Source organism: Lemur catta, chromosome 1 (genome assembly GCF_020740605.2).
Source record: "Lemur catta isolate mLemCat1 chromosome 1, mLemCat1.pri, whole genome shotgun sequence".
NCBI classification, from domain to species: domain Eukaryota; kingdom Metazoa; phylum Chordata; class Mammalia; order Primates; family Lemuridae; genus Lemur; species Lemur catta.
The window spans coordinates 145,237,663-145,253,741 of NC_059128.1; the positions used below are offsets into that span (position 1 = coordinate 145,237,663).

The 16,079-nt window shown below is 34.3% G+C and overlaps 1 protein-coding gene and 1 pseudogene across 5 annotated transcripts in view; one reads left to right on the forward strand and one right to left on the reverse strand.

The window, feature by feature from the left end:
* Positions 1–16,079, reverse strand: part of GOLGA4 (golgin A4) — a 118,738-nt gene that overhangs the window by 53,182 nt on the left and 49,477 nt on the right. For 3 of the 4 annotated variants that reach the window (XM_045536762.1, XM_045536790.1, XM_045536773.1), the window contains 5 exons: positions 15,544–15,642; positions 14,732–14,864; positions 13,070–13,257; positions 12,684–12,767; positions 9,306–9,453 (listed from right to left, as the gene is read on the reverse strand). In XM_045536762.1, coding sequence (XP_045392718.1) covers positions 9,306–9,453; positions 12,684–12,767; positions 13,070–13,257; positions 14,732–14,864; positions 15,544–15,642 — 652 coding nt within the window. The remainder of the gene's footprint in view (positions 1–9,305; positions 9,454–12,683; positions 12,768–13,069; positions 13,258–14,731; positions 14,865–15,543; positions 15,643–16,079) is intronic. The other variant, XM_045536783.1, reaches the window with a different exon arrangement.
* LOC123627311 lies at positions 10,774–11,394 on the forward strand (annotated as a pseudogene). The gene has a single exon (XR_006731239.1). The product of XR_006731239.1 is annotated as a 60S ribosomal protein L19-like (transcript).

The window sequence follows — 16,079 nt, forward strand, 5'->3', positions numbered from 1 at the left end:
GCAGGTCTTCAACTTCTGGCATCACAGAAGAAAGGCCTTTTATTAACCACAACTTGGCTCAACACAGTGGTCTGGGCACAGGAATTGTATACCTGGACAAACATCTATTCTAAAGCACTTTCTTAATGGCGAACTGCATTAGGTACAGAAAAAGGCAAGAGAAGGTTGAATGTGGTAACAACTGATAAACACAACTTACTTTGCTCAACAGTTTAAAAAACAACTTCTCTGGCAACCATAGTACCTTTGGTATGAAAAACATATCTATCCAATTTATTCATTTTATATGTCCAAAGTATAAAACTGATGCTCAAATAAGGTCTAAACTTAAAAGGAATATGAATTACCTGAAATCATTTATAAAGATTCCTATTCTAACTTTACTGGTATTTGCCTGCAAGCACCAAGATAATAATCCTTAAATATAAGTGTGTGAGAAAACAGAGTATTTAAAGGAAAATGTTATCTTTGTTTTATTTAGATTGTCTTTTACTACAAGTTCTAGTGTCAAGCACAGAGAAATAATAAACTCTTGCTACTAACACGAAATTAGTTTCTTCACTTAAAAATCAGTCAAGTAAAGTCACTAATTATGGGAAAGAGATTCTGGGACAAAGTGCTCACTGCTTAGTTTGCGTTGAAAGTTTAAATCTGGGAAAGAAAAAAATGAAAACAGGAATGACAACATCTTTTAATGCTTGGATGTCATCAATACTTTACCATTATTATTACTATTCAGCATATAAAATTATATCTTAGCATTTTTAGGTACTACACAGAAATATCTTAAATCAGGTTCTGGAGCAACTGAAGATAGTTTTGACACTCTTCCAGCAAAACAGAGTTTAAATAAAAAACTTTTGTCAATTAAGCAAAATAAAACAAAACTTTATATAATAAATACCAAGTGAATTTTGTTTTCATTTTTAAAATTCCAGAATCCAGCACAGTATAAAAATAAATGTAGTGCTCTCACCTTTCCAAATAAAAAAATCTATGCCCTCAAGTTCCTAGTTAAATATAATTTTCTACTATTAATAATTAAGTTTTCTAGCCACACTCAGTAAATTTTAGAATATTCTCCTATATATAGTCTAATTTTAGAGTTTCTCCTACTAAAATAGTTTTCCTAAGTCACCTGATTATCTACCACATAATGATTAAAGCAGGATGGATTTGGTTCCATAGTTTTTTTCACCTAATTTTACTCTTCTCTCCTACTTTCCACCACCGTACCAGAGAACCAAATAAATTCACACCTAGAAAGAAAACTTTGAAATCTTTTAATTCAACATCCCCATTGAAATGCAGTAACTGAGGCATCCAGATTTTCTCTCAGGTGATAAGTCAACTTGAATATATAGGCTTCATGGTAGAACTTTAAAACTGGATTTAGGAAATGATCCTGGGTGGCCCATGCCTGTAATCTCTGCACTCCCTCAGGCGGGAGGATCACTTGGGGCCAGGAGCTCAAGACCCCGTCTCTATAAAAAATAAAAATAAAAGAAAAAAGAAAAAGAAACAATCCTTACCTTGCAATATTTTTAAAAACTAATAATATTGACATTGATTGACATTGATCGAGCTTAGCTGAGCAATAATTGCTACTAAACCAGAATTTCTGAACCAATCAATCACTAATGGCTTCTCTCAACAAAATGCAACATGTTATACTTCATTTATATATTATTTATTTAAAGACTAGTCAAGCGCAGTAGTGATAACGGGGAAAAGTAGCAGAACAAGAGTTCAATCTGTAACTGACTGTGAACAATCAAGTGAGATAACTCACTACCTTTGGATCAGCCAACATGTTATACTCCTGACAGATACAAAAACTCACTGCTTTCCACCTCCACCCTGCTTCAAGAAGTGTTAAGTACCCAAAAAGAAAAACCAAAAAAGGCATAAAACACATTATATATATCCACATATAGAAAACTATTTCTAGCCCATGATGAAGTCTACACTATAACACAAATGAAGCTACTTTCTCACAGGAAGTCTGCCTCCAACACTGAGTCCCATTTCAGTGTTTAAGGAAGATAAACTGAGAGTTTACTTAGTACCCAGAAACATCTCACCTTTCGACCTCACAACCAGCAGACACAGTACATAGGCATCCATAGCAATAGCCCGTAATACTCTAAAAGTAAATTCCCTACTCTTTCCAAAGTGAAATTAGGATTTTAATGTAAGTATTGAAGAAGTATGTTTTGAATATCTAAGTAATTTATCTTTCAATTATCAACAAAGGATAAGGGAGGAGGGAGAAATAAAGCGTGCATCAGCCACAGCTGACAAGTCTTCTGCCAACATGCAAGAGTGCGCGGGGAAACCACAGTCACAGCACACATCAACAGGGAGGCGAAGCACAAACTGCTGCAAAATGTTGCAAGAACACAATGTGTTCTTCCAAAGCAAAATTCAATGTATCTCAGGCAATTTTTATTTAAAAAAAATAAAACACTTTGAAAATACTTCTAGGCAGAAATTTAATGACATTAAGTATAATCCTCTGTCAGTTAAGTAAAATGCAGGGCAGGCCTTCTATTGCTAGTGCCTCACTTTCCACTTCAGACGAAGTTCACTTACATCCATGGGAATTATACAAATGGACAAATACTATAAGAGTTAAATGAGAGAGGTTGGCAATCTACAGCTCAATAATCCACCCATTCATTCATCAAATACTTATCGGCTGTTTACCACCTGCAGAGCATATGCCAGGTATTGAGTGACAAAGAAAATATTTTACAAAAAGATAGTTGAAGTAGTAGGGAGAGGAGGATAATAAAAGAACTAATTCTTAGATAAAGCTAGGAAGAATGTGGCATTGTTTTTTGCTTCTAAACTACTTTTCCCCACCTCATCCTGACCATCCCAATCAATCATTATAACAAATGCCAGAATTCTGAGGTTCTACATAGCATTACTGTTTTCTTGCACTGTTTCAGAGAACACTTTACAATAAGGTTAACAAGACCCACTTCTATTCCCACTGCAGGGAATAAACAAAGATGCAGAAGTGTGGAAAGGCTGCCAACCTCTAGATTAACTGTTGATCCTAAGAAGCTGGTTAATGACATCAGGAAAGAATAAATAAGCCCATTGTCTGTCTTTATCCCAGCAAAAAAGCTGCTAAAATGCAAGTGGCATTAAGCTAAAAAAAAAAAAAAAAAAAGGTAGTACTACAAAATGAATGCAATGCAAATTAACAGAAAAAGCAACAAAAAGAATTTTGTTTATTAGAATTCCCACCCAATGCCTCTTTTGTAAATAAAATCAAAAGTCTAGAGCAGCAATTCTCAATGTATAGTCCAAAGATCTTGGGGTCCCGAGACCCTTTCAGAGATGTGAGGTCCCCCTTTTCCAAATACATGTCTGTATGACAGTAGATTTTCTTCATATATTTCAACCAAAATCACAACAGACTGAATGCAGAAACAGGCATAAAAATCCAGCTACATTCTATTAAGCCAAACTATGAAATAAACAAAAATGTAAAGTAAGGCCATTCTTCACACTAAATTTTATTTTGGAAAATACAGGTATATTTCATAAAAATATTTATGCTAATATGCTATGGGTTTATAATTGTTATTTTTAAATGAATCAAATATTTTTTAAATTTTTACTTGTAATTACTAATACAATAAATATCAATACATATAACCCACATAAACAAAGCTCTCTGGAATCCCCACAAAGTTTTAAGAGTGTAAAGAGGTCCCTGAAATCAAAAAGTTTGAAAGCTACTCTTCTAGCACTTACATATATGAAAATAAAATACTACCACCTAGTGGCATATATTAAATAATAAAATGCTTATATAGAAATTGAGGCCTTCAGAAATTTAATATGATCTTTGCAATGGAAATCTACTTTTTAAGCCACTCTCCAAAATACATAACAAGATTAATTCTACAAATTGACTATGCTTTAATCTTCAAAAAATTTACAAATCTATCCAAATTTTCATGTACTCTTCACATACAAATTCATCTGTCAAATACCTTGAAAACATCAGGCAATCTTGAAAAATATTAAGCTAAAAATAAGTAAATTTAATTAAATTGGAAATATGATCCTGCACCAAGGAAATAAATACGTTCTTCTAGTTGCTGATGCTTTCCAGTAACAGTGACATTGCTGGAGACATAAATAAATGCATTTTTAAATCCATTTAAAATAATAAATTTTTCCATCAGATATTCATTTAGTGCCAATATATGTACATATTACTTATCTAACATGGCATACTTAAAATCTATTTTAATTCATACTTTTTTTTTTTTTTTTTTGCCTGAGAAACATGGAATTTCCCTTGTAAAGCTTATTCTAAGTACCCATGATAAGAAAAAAAATAGCCCTTACCCCAGTCCTGTTCATACAAGGCTTGGGAAAGGCACCATGATTCACTTATTGGCATGTGTGGATGCACAAAAATAAGATGTTTTGTGAGACTTAAGACTCCAAGAAAATTTTATTACATAAATTATCAGCAACTAACAAAGCACTTAAGTACAAATGTGATTTTGGTTTGTTATGTAAAAATGCATAAATCTTACATATTATTTAAATATATAAACTCTATTTTAAGGGTCCTTCAAACATCAAATAAGTCCTACTTAACGTCTTTGTCATATCAGGCCTATACTATACAAATGAATAAAAAACTTATTTCCTGCATAAACACAACATGACAATAAAATAACAAAGAATGTTATTGTCAATCCAAGTTTTTAAGTGCACCCAATCATATAAAACACACAACTTCAGCAAAGACAGGGTACATGAAAGGGAAAAGAGGTTTACAAAAATTAGTGTACTCTGGAAACTTTCCTAATTCAAGAAAATATTTCATTCATTTTGCATAATTATAGGTAAGACATTTTAATGGGAGGGTGGATTAAAATTGTGGAGTGGGTTTTTTTTTGTAATGGCTAATACATATTTAAACCACTTAAAGGTAACTAACAAAAAAGACTAAAAGTTTATGGGTAAGAATACATTCTGAGAAAAAATTCAAAGATATGGAATAAGCTAATCACAAAACTGTTACATTATTCTTAATAGCAAAAATACAAAATAATGTAAGTGTTGATCAATAAAGAAATGGTTACCAAGTAAATGATGTAACATGCACTTTGACACAGCCATTAAAATACGTTAGTACTTTAGCAACACGTCAAAGTATCAATATAGTGCTAAATGGGGGGGAAGAACATACAAAATTGTATGTACAATAGTATTACAATAATATAAAAATAAAGATTAGAGAAAAGGCTAAATGGAAGTGTACTGAAACAACAGTGATGTGATTTTCTTGATTTTCTCTACTTTCCAATTTTTTGGTGATATAGTTCATTAATAATTAGCCAGATACTCCTACCTCCTACCCTGGTTAACACACAAACACAACACACATATACACACAGAATAGCCAAGAACTACTGTGAACTTTAGTAACATGAACATTCTACTTTGGTGTTGCACTGAGGCTATAATTTTCTAGACAATTAGAAATATTACCTAAGACTTAACATACAGCATTATGCACTTAAGCTGAACCACCAGACTTTTCCAAGTTTAAAATCTAGTTACTGGAAGATATGACCATCTGTTCTTAGGTAACACCTAGAAAGGAATACTATCAATAGTAGGTAAGTGCCTGCAATAAATATATTCATTGTTGGTTCTCTTTATTCACTAAAAGAAATAATTTTAACATAACAAGAATGCTATACTATCATACTTAAAAAATAGACCTAACATTTCCACTAGAGAGGAGACTATTTAAGTACTACAGGTGGATATACCATCCTGAAGTTGGTACCTCACCACATTCACTGTCTCAGTATTTTGTGATACTGTGATACTGTGATTTTTAAAATCATAGACATTCAGATTTCCACTGTCCTCCAACGCATGGGAGGCATCACTGTTTGTCTAGAAAAAATATGAGGAGCAGTGCAATAGATTGTTTTCCAGGAAAAGTAGTGAGGAATGTTCTTGAGCTGATTTTGACATCCAGAATAAGTAAGCCAAAGGAATTAGTTATTTCTCCACTAATATCCACATGACAAGAATTACTAACCATATCAGAGTTAAATTTTTTACAGTTGAAAACACATTAGGAGAGTATATTTTGTTTGATAACAGTTTTTTGTAGACTTATCTACTTCTAAAATCCTAACAGCAGGCTATAATGATGTTAATGTTTCCTTTACAAGGCCAGCTCTTCTGTGTTTAGCCTTTGAATTTTAAATCTGAGAAACAGGAAGAAAAATATTTAACAGAGCAATAGAATTCACCAGGAGCCAGATGATGTTCACAGACTATTTATGAAAACCCTGCTTCCTTTACATTGACCTTTTCTTATGTTTTAGTATCTAACTAGAATTTTCCAAGTGGCATATGACCTTTATATTTGAACTAAGAACCATTTTCTATTTGAACAGTTCTGTTCAGACTCAACTAAGACCATCAAAATGAAACACAGTTAGTGTACAACACTAGTTTTCATTATAGATTTAAAAGGCAACATCTTCAATGTGGAACTCATTTGTTACAACTTTCTATCATAGCCTTCAATAATTATGAATACAAATGTAATTTTTAAAAATATCTATAAAAGCACTTGTAACTATAATACCTAAAACCTTTCCAAACTGAATGTATCTATTAAAAAATTTAAATCTCAATTCTGTTAGTATTATAAATTTTTAATATTTTGACAGTACTATAACAGAAAAGTTTCTCAACTATTAGGCTATCAAATATTTACAATATAGTTTTATAAAAATCACATTTAAAGACAAAATACAACTGTGTTTTGGAGAAGCAAGAGAAGTAAAGCTATACTAATAAAGATTTAACTGGAACAGTTATCTGGAAAAATTTTATCCTGCATGTGAATTAACTGTATATTTTGTCTACCTTTTCATCATTTACCCTTTTCAACTTGATATCTATTCATCGGTTTCTACCTCCTCAAAAAGTTCCAATTTTAAAAGGAAATGTAATCCCTTTACCAATATTTTCTCTTTACTGGCTACAATAGTCAACAAAAAGCATGCTAAAAATGAAAGGGCCTGATATGAGAAGCTGAGACTATGAATTAGGTTTTCTGTTCACTGAAAGCAATCCTATTTAATAGTGTCTCACAATTCTCAAAATGCTTCAAGTAGGTTGTCAGAGATGATATTCTGAAAGATGATTTTCTATTAACTCTCTCTAAAGGAAAATTTTCTTAGGTTTAATGGGAACAAATTCATTAACTAAATTCCTCAACCACTTTATCCATAAAACAACTACAAGGAGATGAGGAGATATTTATGAGCACATGTGTTGTCCACCAACTATTTCACTGTCTTCCAGACTCATTCCCCTCCTTAACACCTTACAATCTGGTTTCCAAAATCATTTCTCAAAACTGCATCTGGGAATCAAATCTTTAACAATCCTTTTCAAAGTCTTCATCCTGCTTCCCTGCTTCTTAAAACACCTCTTATATTCCCCTAAGAGGATAACCATCCAAAATTCCTATTGATTTCCTGAGGTAACTTCTTTTTTCTCATTTATTTCTCATCGCCAGACTCAAGAACTCTATGGTTAAGAGCACAGACTTTGGAGTCACACTGCCTGGATTAAAATCTTGACCATATACTTACTCTCTGTGCATAAACACAGGCACAGAGAGTATATTCTTAGGTAATATTTCTATATTCTTAGGTTTTCTTATTTGGAAAATGAGGATAATAACAGTACTATACCACAGAATTGTATGGATAAAATACAAGTAAAGCACTTACATAAGAGCCTTGCGAAAATAACCAAGTGTTACCTAGCAGTAGTATTAACAGTCAGTAGTAACAGCTGCTACTGCTACCATTACTATTACAACTACTATAAAACTTAGTCTTTTGGAGAAATCCGCCTCTCTTACAGATTTAACCACAAGCTTCAACTCTAGGCTAATGACTCCTGAAAGATGGTCCAGCTTCTTATTTGCAAATTCCTATAAGTCAATTCCATTTGAAAAGCTTATCATTGGTTCAAATTCAAAGTAACTAAACAAACTCATCATCTCACTCCAATCCTCAACTCCCCATTTAGATTTCCTATTCTAACTCCACACTACTATTCATTCAGTCTTTTTAGCTCAAAACTTTGGAGTCAGTCATCTTAGATTCCTACTTTTCTTCTGCCCCTCCAAGTTGATCAGACACCAAAGTATATAGATTCTACCTACCTTTCCTCTCCCCTTCCCAGACCACCATCCTAGTCAAGGTAGCCAAAGCTCACACAGGCCCTCAAATCTGGATTTCTGTCTTTGCTTTTAAATTTGACTTCCCACTTCATTTCTTTTCTATATAAAACACTAGCTTCCATCACATTATGCTTTCCTATTACTGGTTTCCTGCTGCCTTGTATACCAAAGTCTAAACTCAGCTACTCATCTTTTAATATTTCAATAGTCAGTTCCTTCACAATCCAACTTCATTTTTGTACTTTGGCAAGAATGGTTTTCAGTTGATGCACACACCCACTATGGTCACTGTGCTTGTTTATGGTTTTGTAGCATCTGAAATGTATGTTGCCCACACCTTTCCATTTAGGCCCATTCTAGTCATTGGGGCCCAACTCAAAACTCACATCTTCACTGTCATGAAGGCACAGTTTATCCTGCTCTCTCCTCTTTCTAACATCTCTCCTTTCCTAGCATTACTCAGTATTGTACTTCAAATACTATGCTGGTCTCTGTACTTTACAGCTTAGCACTTATTATGTCAAAACATAATGTTATTATGTAAAATACTGAATTGCTCATTATTCCCTTTAAAAGCTTTTAGTTTACCCTAGAGCATCTGTAAGCAGCAGTTATTTAATAAGTACCATGTGGTGCCTACTACAAAGTTCTAAAATTTTAAACCTGAATTTTGATACTCCAAGCCAATGGTCAACAAATCTTTTTTTTAAAGGGCTAGATGGTAAATATTTTAGGTTTTACAGGCCACATGTGGTCTCTGTTACATATTCTTCTTTTTTTCAATTATTTAAAATTTTAAAAAATCATTCTTAGCTTGAGGGCCATACATAAACAGGCCATGGGATGGATTTGACCCACAGGCCATAGTTTGCCAACCCCTGCCTCCTCTCATGAGCAGTTTGGTGTCTCATAAAGAGCCTCTAAAGTTACGCATTTTTATTAATACTTAACTAATTTCTTAAATTGTCGGCAAAGCACTTTAGATGAATTTTGAATTCCAACATAAAACAAGTAGCCTCTGAGTTCTTACCAGCTCTTTCAGACTTTTCTTTCTGTTCCCGTAATTCTTCTCCCTGGGTAGTCATCTGTTTGATGCGACTACGAAGTTGAGCGATTTCTTCTTCTTTCATTTCCAAGGTTTCATGCATCTGACGTTTTGTCTCTGCTATTACCATTCCCTGAAAAAAAGTACAAACTCTAAAGCATTTGCAGAACAAAACTGCATGATCAATAACACAGATCAAATGCAACTTAAAAGGCAGAAAAAATAACATTTCTTACTACTAATAAGTTCAGCATAAGAATTATTTCAGTACAGGTTGAGTATCCCTTATTCAAAATGCTTGGGACCAGTAGTGTTTCAGATTTTTTCAGATTTTGTAATATCTGCATATGCACAATGAGATATCTTGGGGATGGGACCCAAGGCTAAACATAAAATTCATTTATGCTTCATAAGCACCTTATATACATAGCTTGAAGGTAATTTTATACAATATTTTTAATAATTTTGTGCATGAAACAAAGTTTTGATTATGTTTTCACTGCAACTTGTCACATGAGGTCAAATGTGGAATTTTCTACTTGTGGCATCATGTCAGTGCTCAAAAAGTTTTGGATTTTGGAGCATTTTGGATTTCAGATTAGGGATGCTTAACTTCAGTATTTCAGAAACTGAAGTCTATATTCTGTTCTATGCCTCTGTTAACTGGCATGATAATCAGGGTGTCTTTGTTATAAAACATTATTTTAATAGCAAGCTTAATCCTTTAAGCATTAAAGCTTTTAGTTAAAAGGTTTTTAACCTATCTATAAATGTGCTATAATTTTCCCTGTCTTAGTAAACAATTTATAATGAACAAAATATTGCCTTTTGAACTTGACTCAGGGCTATAACGAACTACAGTTATTAATCTGTGCTATACCATGGGGGTAACCCCAAAGACTGAGAGTGTAAGGTGCCAGCTACCACGCAGGATGGAGCAAGACTTCAGAACAGATCTACCTGGTTCCTCCTGTGACTGTCTCTGGTCCCATCACCACTCCTTACCACTGTCAGTAAAACAACCCCATTCCTCTAATTTTCTAGTTGTTTCTCTTCACTCTCTAGATGACCTACACTAGAAATGAAGATCAGCAGAGGGAAAAAGATAACCAACTATTATATATTAAATCAGTCATTTGGGACTAACAAAAAATGGGGTGGTTTAATTTGTCTCTTGAAAAACAGTTCAGACTTTGTGACAGCTATTTTATGGTCTTAAGAAAATCAATGCCTTACTTGCAGGGTTTGCTGACCCCTGAGCTTTGCAGGATGACTCTTCCAGATGGCTAATATTAATGGACAATAACAACCAAGTAAGTGGAGGATTGTTATATGAAATTTCAAAACAAGATCACAGACCTTCAGTTTCTCCAAAAACCAAATTGCAACAGAATAAAAAGAGAAAAAGAAGACAATTGAATCTACTGATTAAAAGATGTCTTAAGAGTGTGGCCGGAGCCATGAGGATGCTCAGGCTTCAGAAGAGGCTTGCCTCTAGTGTCCTCCGCTGTGGCAAAAACAAGGTCTGGTTGGACCCCAATGAGACTAATGAAATTGCCAACGCCAACTCTCGTCAGCAGATCCGGAAGCTGATCAAAGATGGGCTGATCATCCGCAAGCCTGTGACTGTCCATTCTCGAGCTAGATGCCAGAAAAACACCTTGGCCCGCCGGAAGGGCAGGCATATGGGCATAGGTAAGCGAAAGGGTACAGCCAATGCCTGAATGCCTGAGAAGGTAACCTGGATGAAGAGGATGAGGATTCTACGGCGGCTACTGAGAAGATACCGTGAGTCTAAGATTAACCGCCACATGTATCACAGCCTGTACCTGAAGGTGAAGGGGAATGTGTTCAAAAACAAGCGGATTCTCATGGAACACATCCACAAGCTCAAGGCCCGCAAGAAGCTCCTGGCTGACCAGGCTGAGGCCCGCAGATCTAAGACCAAGGAAGCACGCAAGCGCCGTGAAGAGAGCCTCCAGGCCAAGAAGGAGGAGATCATCAAGACTCTGTCCAAAGAGGAAGAGACCAAGAAGTAAAACTCCCCCCTCTTGTCTGTACATAGTGGCCTGGGTCATTTGAATAAAATGAGCTTTGTCTGCTAAAATAAATAAATAAATAAATAAATAATAAAAGATGTCTTAAGAATCGTATCAATCAATTGAGATGAAAGAACTTTATTTGGATCCTTATTCATAAAAAAGGAAAAAAATGTATGAGATAATAGGGAAAATCTGAAACTAACTAGATAGCAGATCATATTCAGGAATTATTAAATTTTTAGATGTGATAATGTGGTTATATTTCTGTAAAACTAAGTCTTTTACTTAAAAGATATATTAAAACACTTATGGAAGAAATGATAAGATTTCTTGGATTTTCTCTAAAACAATCCTGGGTTGAGGAGGACAATGGGGGTTGGGAATGCACAAATGAAACAAGGTTAGCCAGGAGATGTCAACTGTTGAAGCTGGGTGATGAGTTCATAGAAATTAATTTTTACTAATATTTCTTCTTTTGTAAATGCTTTAAGTTTTTCATAATATTTTTTTTAAAGTCTTAGCCCTCATGAAGTTTATAAAGTAGAATCTAGCAAAACATTATGGGAAGAATGAAAAATTGCTAATACATTTCAATAGCAGTACAGCTCTGACATGTTCTTAATTACATGGCCATTTAAAACATTGTACCTATAAGCCAGCATATTTAAAGAAAATGGTGGATGGTATAGAACAAACTGGGAGCTACTTAGAAAAGGGACCCAAGAACCTGGGGTTGAAAGTCTTAAGTAAAAACTGTTTATCCATGAATTTTTCAGTTGTCTTTGTTGCGTAGCTATAGCTGCTGTTCCAACTCCAAACTGCCAAGGGTAAGACATCCATTCCTCAGTCCTCCAATCTCACCTACACATTCTAAAATTCATTTGTAGAAAAGTTTTGTTTATGCTAATATATATACATAATCACTTCTTTACTTTTTAGGCAACTTATCTAAGAGATTAATGTCTTTTCATAATATTCGAAAGAACATACTGATATCATTCACATTTAGAATGCCTTAACTATAAATAATTTAACTTTTCTTTGAGAAGTAGTTATGTACTATAAACACATTTCCTTTGCAACAGTTATTCTGAACTACAAATCAAAATGCTGACTGGGATCAAGAAATTACAGAGAATCTGCAGCATCACATGATTAAAAAACTAATGCTAATAGTCATATAAATCTAGAACTTAAGATTTTTCATGGGAGCAGCTGCAATAATTTTGGAAAGCAGAAGTATAATTGCTTCCAACTACTGTCAAAAGTGAAGTTTGGGGTCCCCTGACAAATGTTAGTATCATAAGTTTTGTTGTTTTACCTTATCTTGTTCAAGCTGTTCAATTAAGTTCTTTGCATCACGCAACTGAGTGATAAGTTTAGTCTTCTCAGCCATATGAAGGTCCTAAAACAATTTCAAAAATTCATTTCCATCTCTACTAAAGCTTCTCTACATATGAGAAATCTAAACATATTATCTAATTTAGATACTTCTTACAATCTAGTAGGAGAAAAGTACGTAAGAAGTCACAAAGGCACAGCAAGCACTATGAAGCCCACAGCACTTAAGTGCCCAGACAAGGACACCCTCCCCATCCATTCTAAAGACAATGGAGGAAGGCTTTCCAGAGGAGGTACAAGCCACACTGGAGCCTGCAGATCTAGCTTCACAGGATTAAATTAGAACAAAACTCATCGCTCTTTTACCTTCATCTTTTCTAGTTCTTGAAGTCTTTCATCTAGTTGTTCTTGTAGAGCTTCTTTCTCGCTGATTAATAGTGTACATTGTTCCTTATGCGACTGAATTGTTTCCTTGCAACGCTGAAGTAGATTCTCTTGACGCTTAACTCTTTGCTGGAGCGTTTCCAGTGTTTTAGCAGAAGCTCCATCTCCCACTAACAGTAAAACAGCACAAGCAGGGACAGGCAGTAAGGAATATACGGAACAGAAAGTCTGCTAGTATACAGGAGTGTATCCTTATACCAACACTCTGCTATACTCTGAGCCAGATGCAGCCAGATTGTTTTTTAGAGATAACCCTGGTCAGCTAATAATTTGGCACCCTTCCAAACATTTAGTTAGTTACTATTTGATCTTTTTCTGAAGAAACTCAGTAGTGCTTTCACCTATTTTGTGATTCAACCCCATCCCAAATGGCATGGTGCAGTAGTTAGCTAACATTAACTGAATCCACCCTCCTTAAAAGACAGTTTGATAACCATCTTTTGTTATTATTTAAAATTACCTCCTGTCTTAGGCACCCATCCACAAAAGATTAATAAAGTACAGTATTCTTTCCAACCAAATTCTAATCTTTTCCTGAGTGGAGTTCTGATAAGGACAGCTTTCTCCATTTCTTTACATTTATAGGTGAAATTTTCACATCCCAGGGGAATTTTGAGACACCCCCCCCCAATTTATAGGTTGCTGGCTCAGATAGATAACTGCTCAGCAACTTACTCCAAGTTTATCATAAATCTCTTTGAGACAAAAAGCCAGAAAATAAAACATGAGAATTTTAATAATTATGTACCTCAAAGCATAGGGAGGGATGCAATTGAATTTTAAGACAAAATTTAACTACATCTTCTTTTTTCAGTTAAAAAGCAGTGAATAGGGTAAATACAGGTATCTTTGAATACAGAAATATGTAAGCAATATTATTTAAAAACTAAAATATCCAAACAATTACAAATAGCATATTTATTAACATTGAGCAAAACTCATTTGTTTATATGAAATCTAGCTACTGCTATCAATAAAACAATGAATTTCAATTACAACAAGTGGTACTACTCATAGACTATGACACTTCTAAAATAATTACTTTCTCCTAAATGACAAGAAAGAACCAAAAAACAACAAAAACCCTTGCATCTTTCTGGAAATGTTAGGATCAAAGATACTTCTCTCTCAGCCCAGGTCTATCAGCTCACACCCTGAATTTCTCAAAATCCCCCTCTAGTTTGTTTGTTTGTTTGTTTATCTATCCATCCATCCATCCAGATATATCAGCTCACACCCCGAATCTCTCAAAATCCTCCTCTGTTTATTTATTTAGAGACAGGGTAGGAGGGGTCTCCTTCTGTTGTCCATGCTGCAGTGCAATGGCACTAATGAAATTCACTGCAACCTCAACCTCCCAGGCTTAAGTGATCCTCCCACCTCAGCCTCCCGAGCAGCTTGGACTACAGGCACATGTCACCATGCCCAGCTGATTTTTTATTTTTTGTTGAGATGCAGTCTCGCTATGTTGCCCAGGCTGGCCTAAAGCAATCCCCCCACCTCAACCTCCCAAAGTGCTAGGATTACAGGTGTGAGCCACCACGCTCTAGTTTTTAAATTAACCTGTGACAAAACAAAGCTTACCTACTGGCTCTACATCACTCTCTGTATTCTCCTCTTTAGTGAAGCTTTCAGCCTGTGGTTCCATCTGAGAAAGTGGTTTCGGTATATCAACATTCATAGGGCCATTTCGTAATCGTTGCTTCAGCAGAGAAACCTAAAAAAAAATGCGTTTCATTAGAAAAAAAATCAAGAGAAACTATGGCAATAGTACAGTTGTCCCTCAGTGTCTGAGAGGGATTGGTTACAGGATTTCCTGCAGATACCAAATCCATAGATGTTCAAGTCATTTATATAACATGGCGTAGTATTTGCATACAATCTACAAATCCCCCATGTACTTTAAATCATCTCTAGATTACATATAATACCTCATACAATGAAAATACTAAGTAAATAGTTATTATACTGTATTTTTTAGGTAATAACAAGGAAAAAAGTTACTTATTCAGTACAGATGCACTTTTTCCCCCAAATAAATATTTCTGATCTGCAGTTGGTTGAATTCACAGAAGCAAAACCCATGGATATGGATGGCTTAGTGTACTTTCTTTGAAACAGAGAGGGGATAGATTAAATGACATTCTTTTTACTATAGAGTGGGAAAAAAAATCAAAATAAAAATTTACTCCCAATGCAGCTGATTTTTATATTTGTTATTATCAATAATATGCATAGTCAAAAGATGTAATAAATCAAAAATTATCCTTAAAATTAATTCAAGAAAGGCAAAGACTTTTTAAAATAGGCCTTCCCCCCCCAGTCTAGATATCCCATCAAAACCCCTTTATTTTTCTTTATCCAAAAATTCCACACTTTTTCTTTTACTCTTTTACCTGAGTTTGGAGAACACTGATATACTGATCCTTCTCCTCTAAAGATGCATCAAACTCCTCTTGGAGATGTTTCTTTGCTTGCTGGTCCATTTGGAGCTCCTAAAACATAAAAGGATTTGATAGGTAGTTTTCAATGTAAGACAAAAAACAAAGTTTTCAAGTTTAAAAACATGATCAACCCAGATTTGCATTTCTCTTAAGGTATCAGCAACAATAGAGAATAATCACCATTTAAAATATTAACATTATTTAAAAGATTCACACCAACAAATAATTTTGTTCCTTAATGAATATAAAGATCCAAGAAGAAAAGTAAATTTTCTGGAGCTGTAATTACTGCTGAATTGAGAATAATATGGAGAAAATAAAAAATTAAGATAAAAGTAAAACTTTATTTTGAGACATCCTACTATTTGTGTTATCTTATATTCACTTGATCTAAAACTAAATTATTATATACCAAACAGATAGCCAGCAAAGTCTTGCTCCTCCCAATACATGAAAGTGTTTGATTGCTTTCCTCATCTGTAAAATGA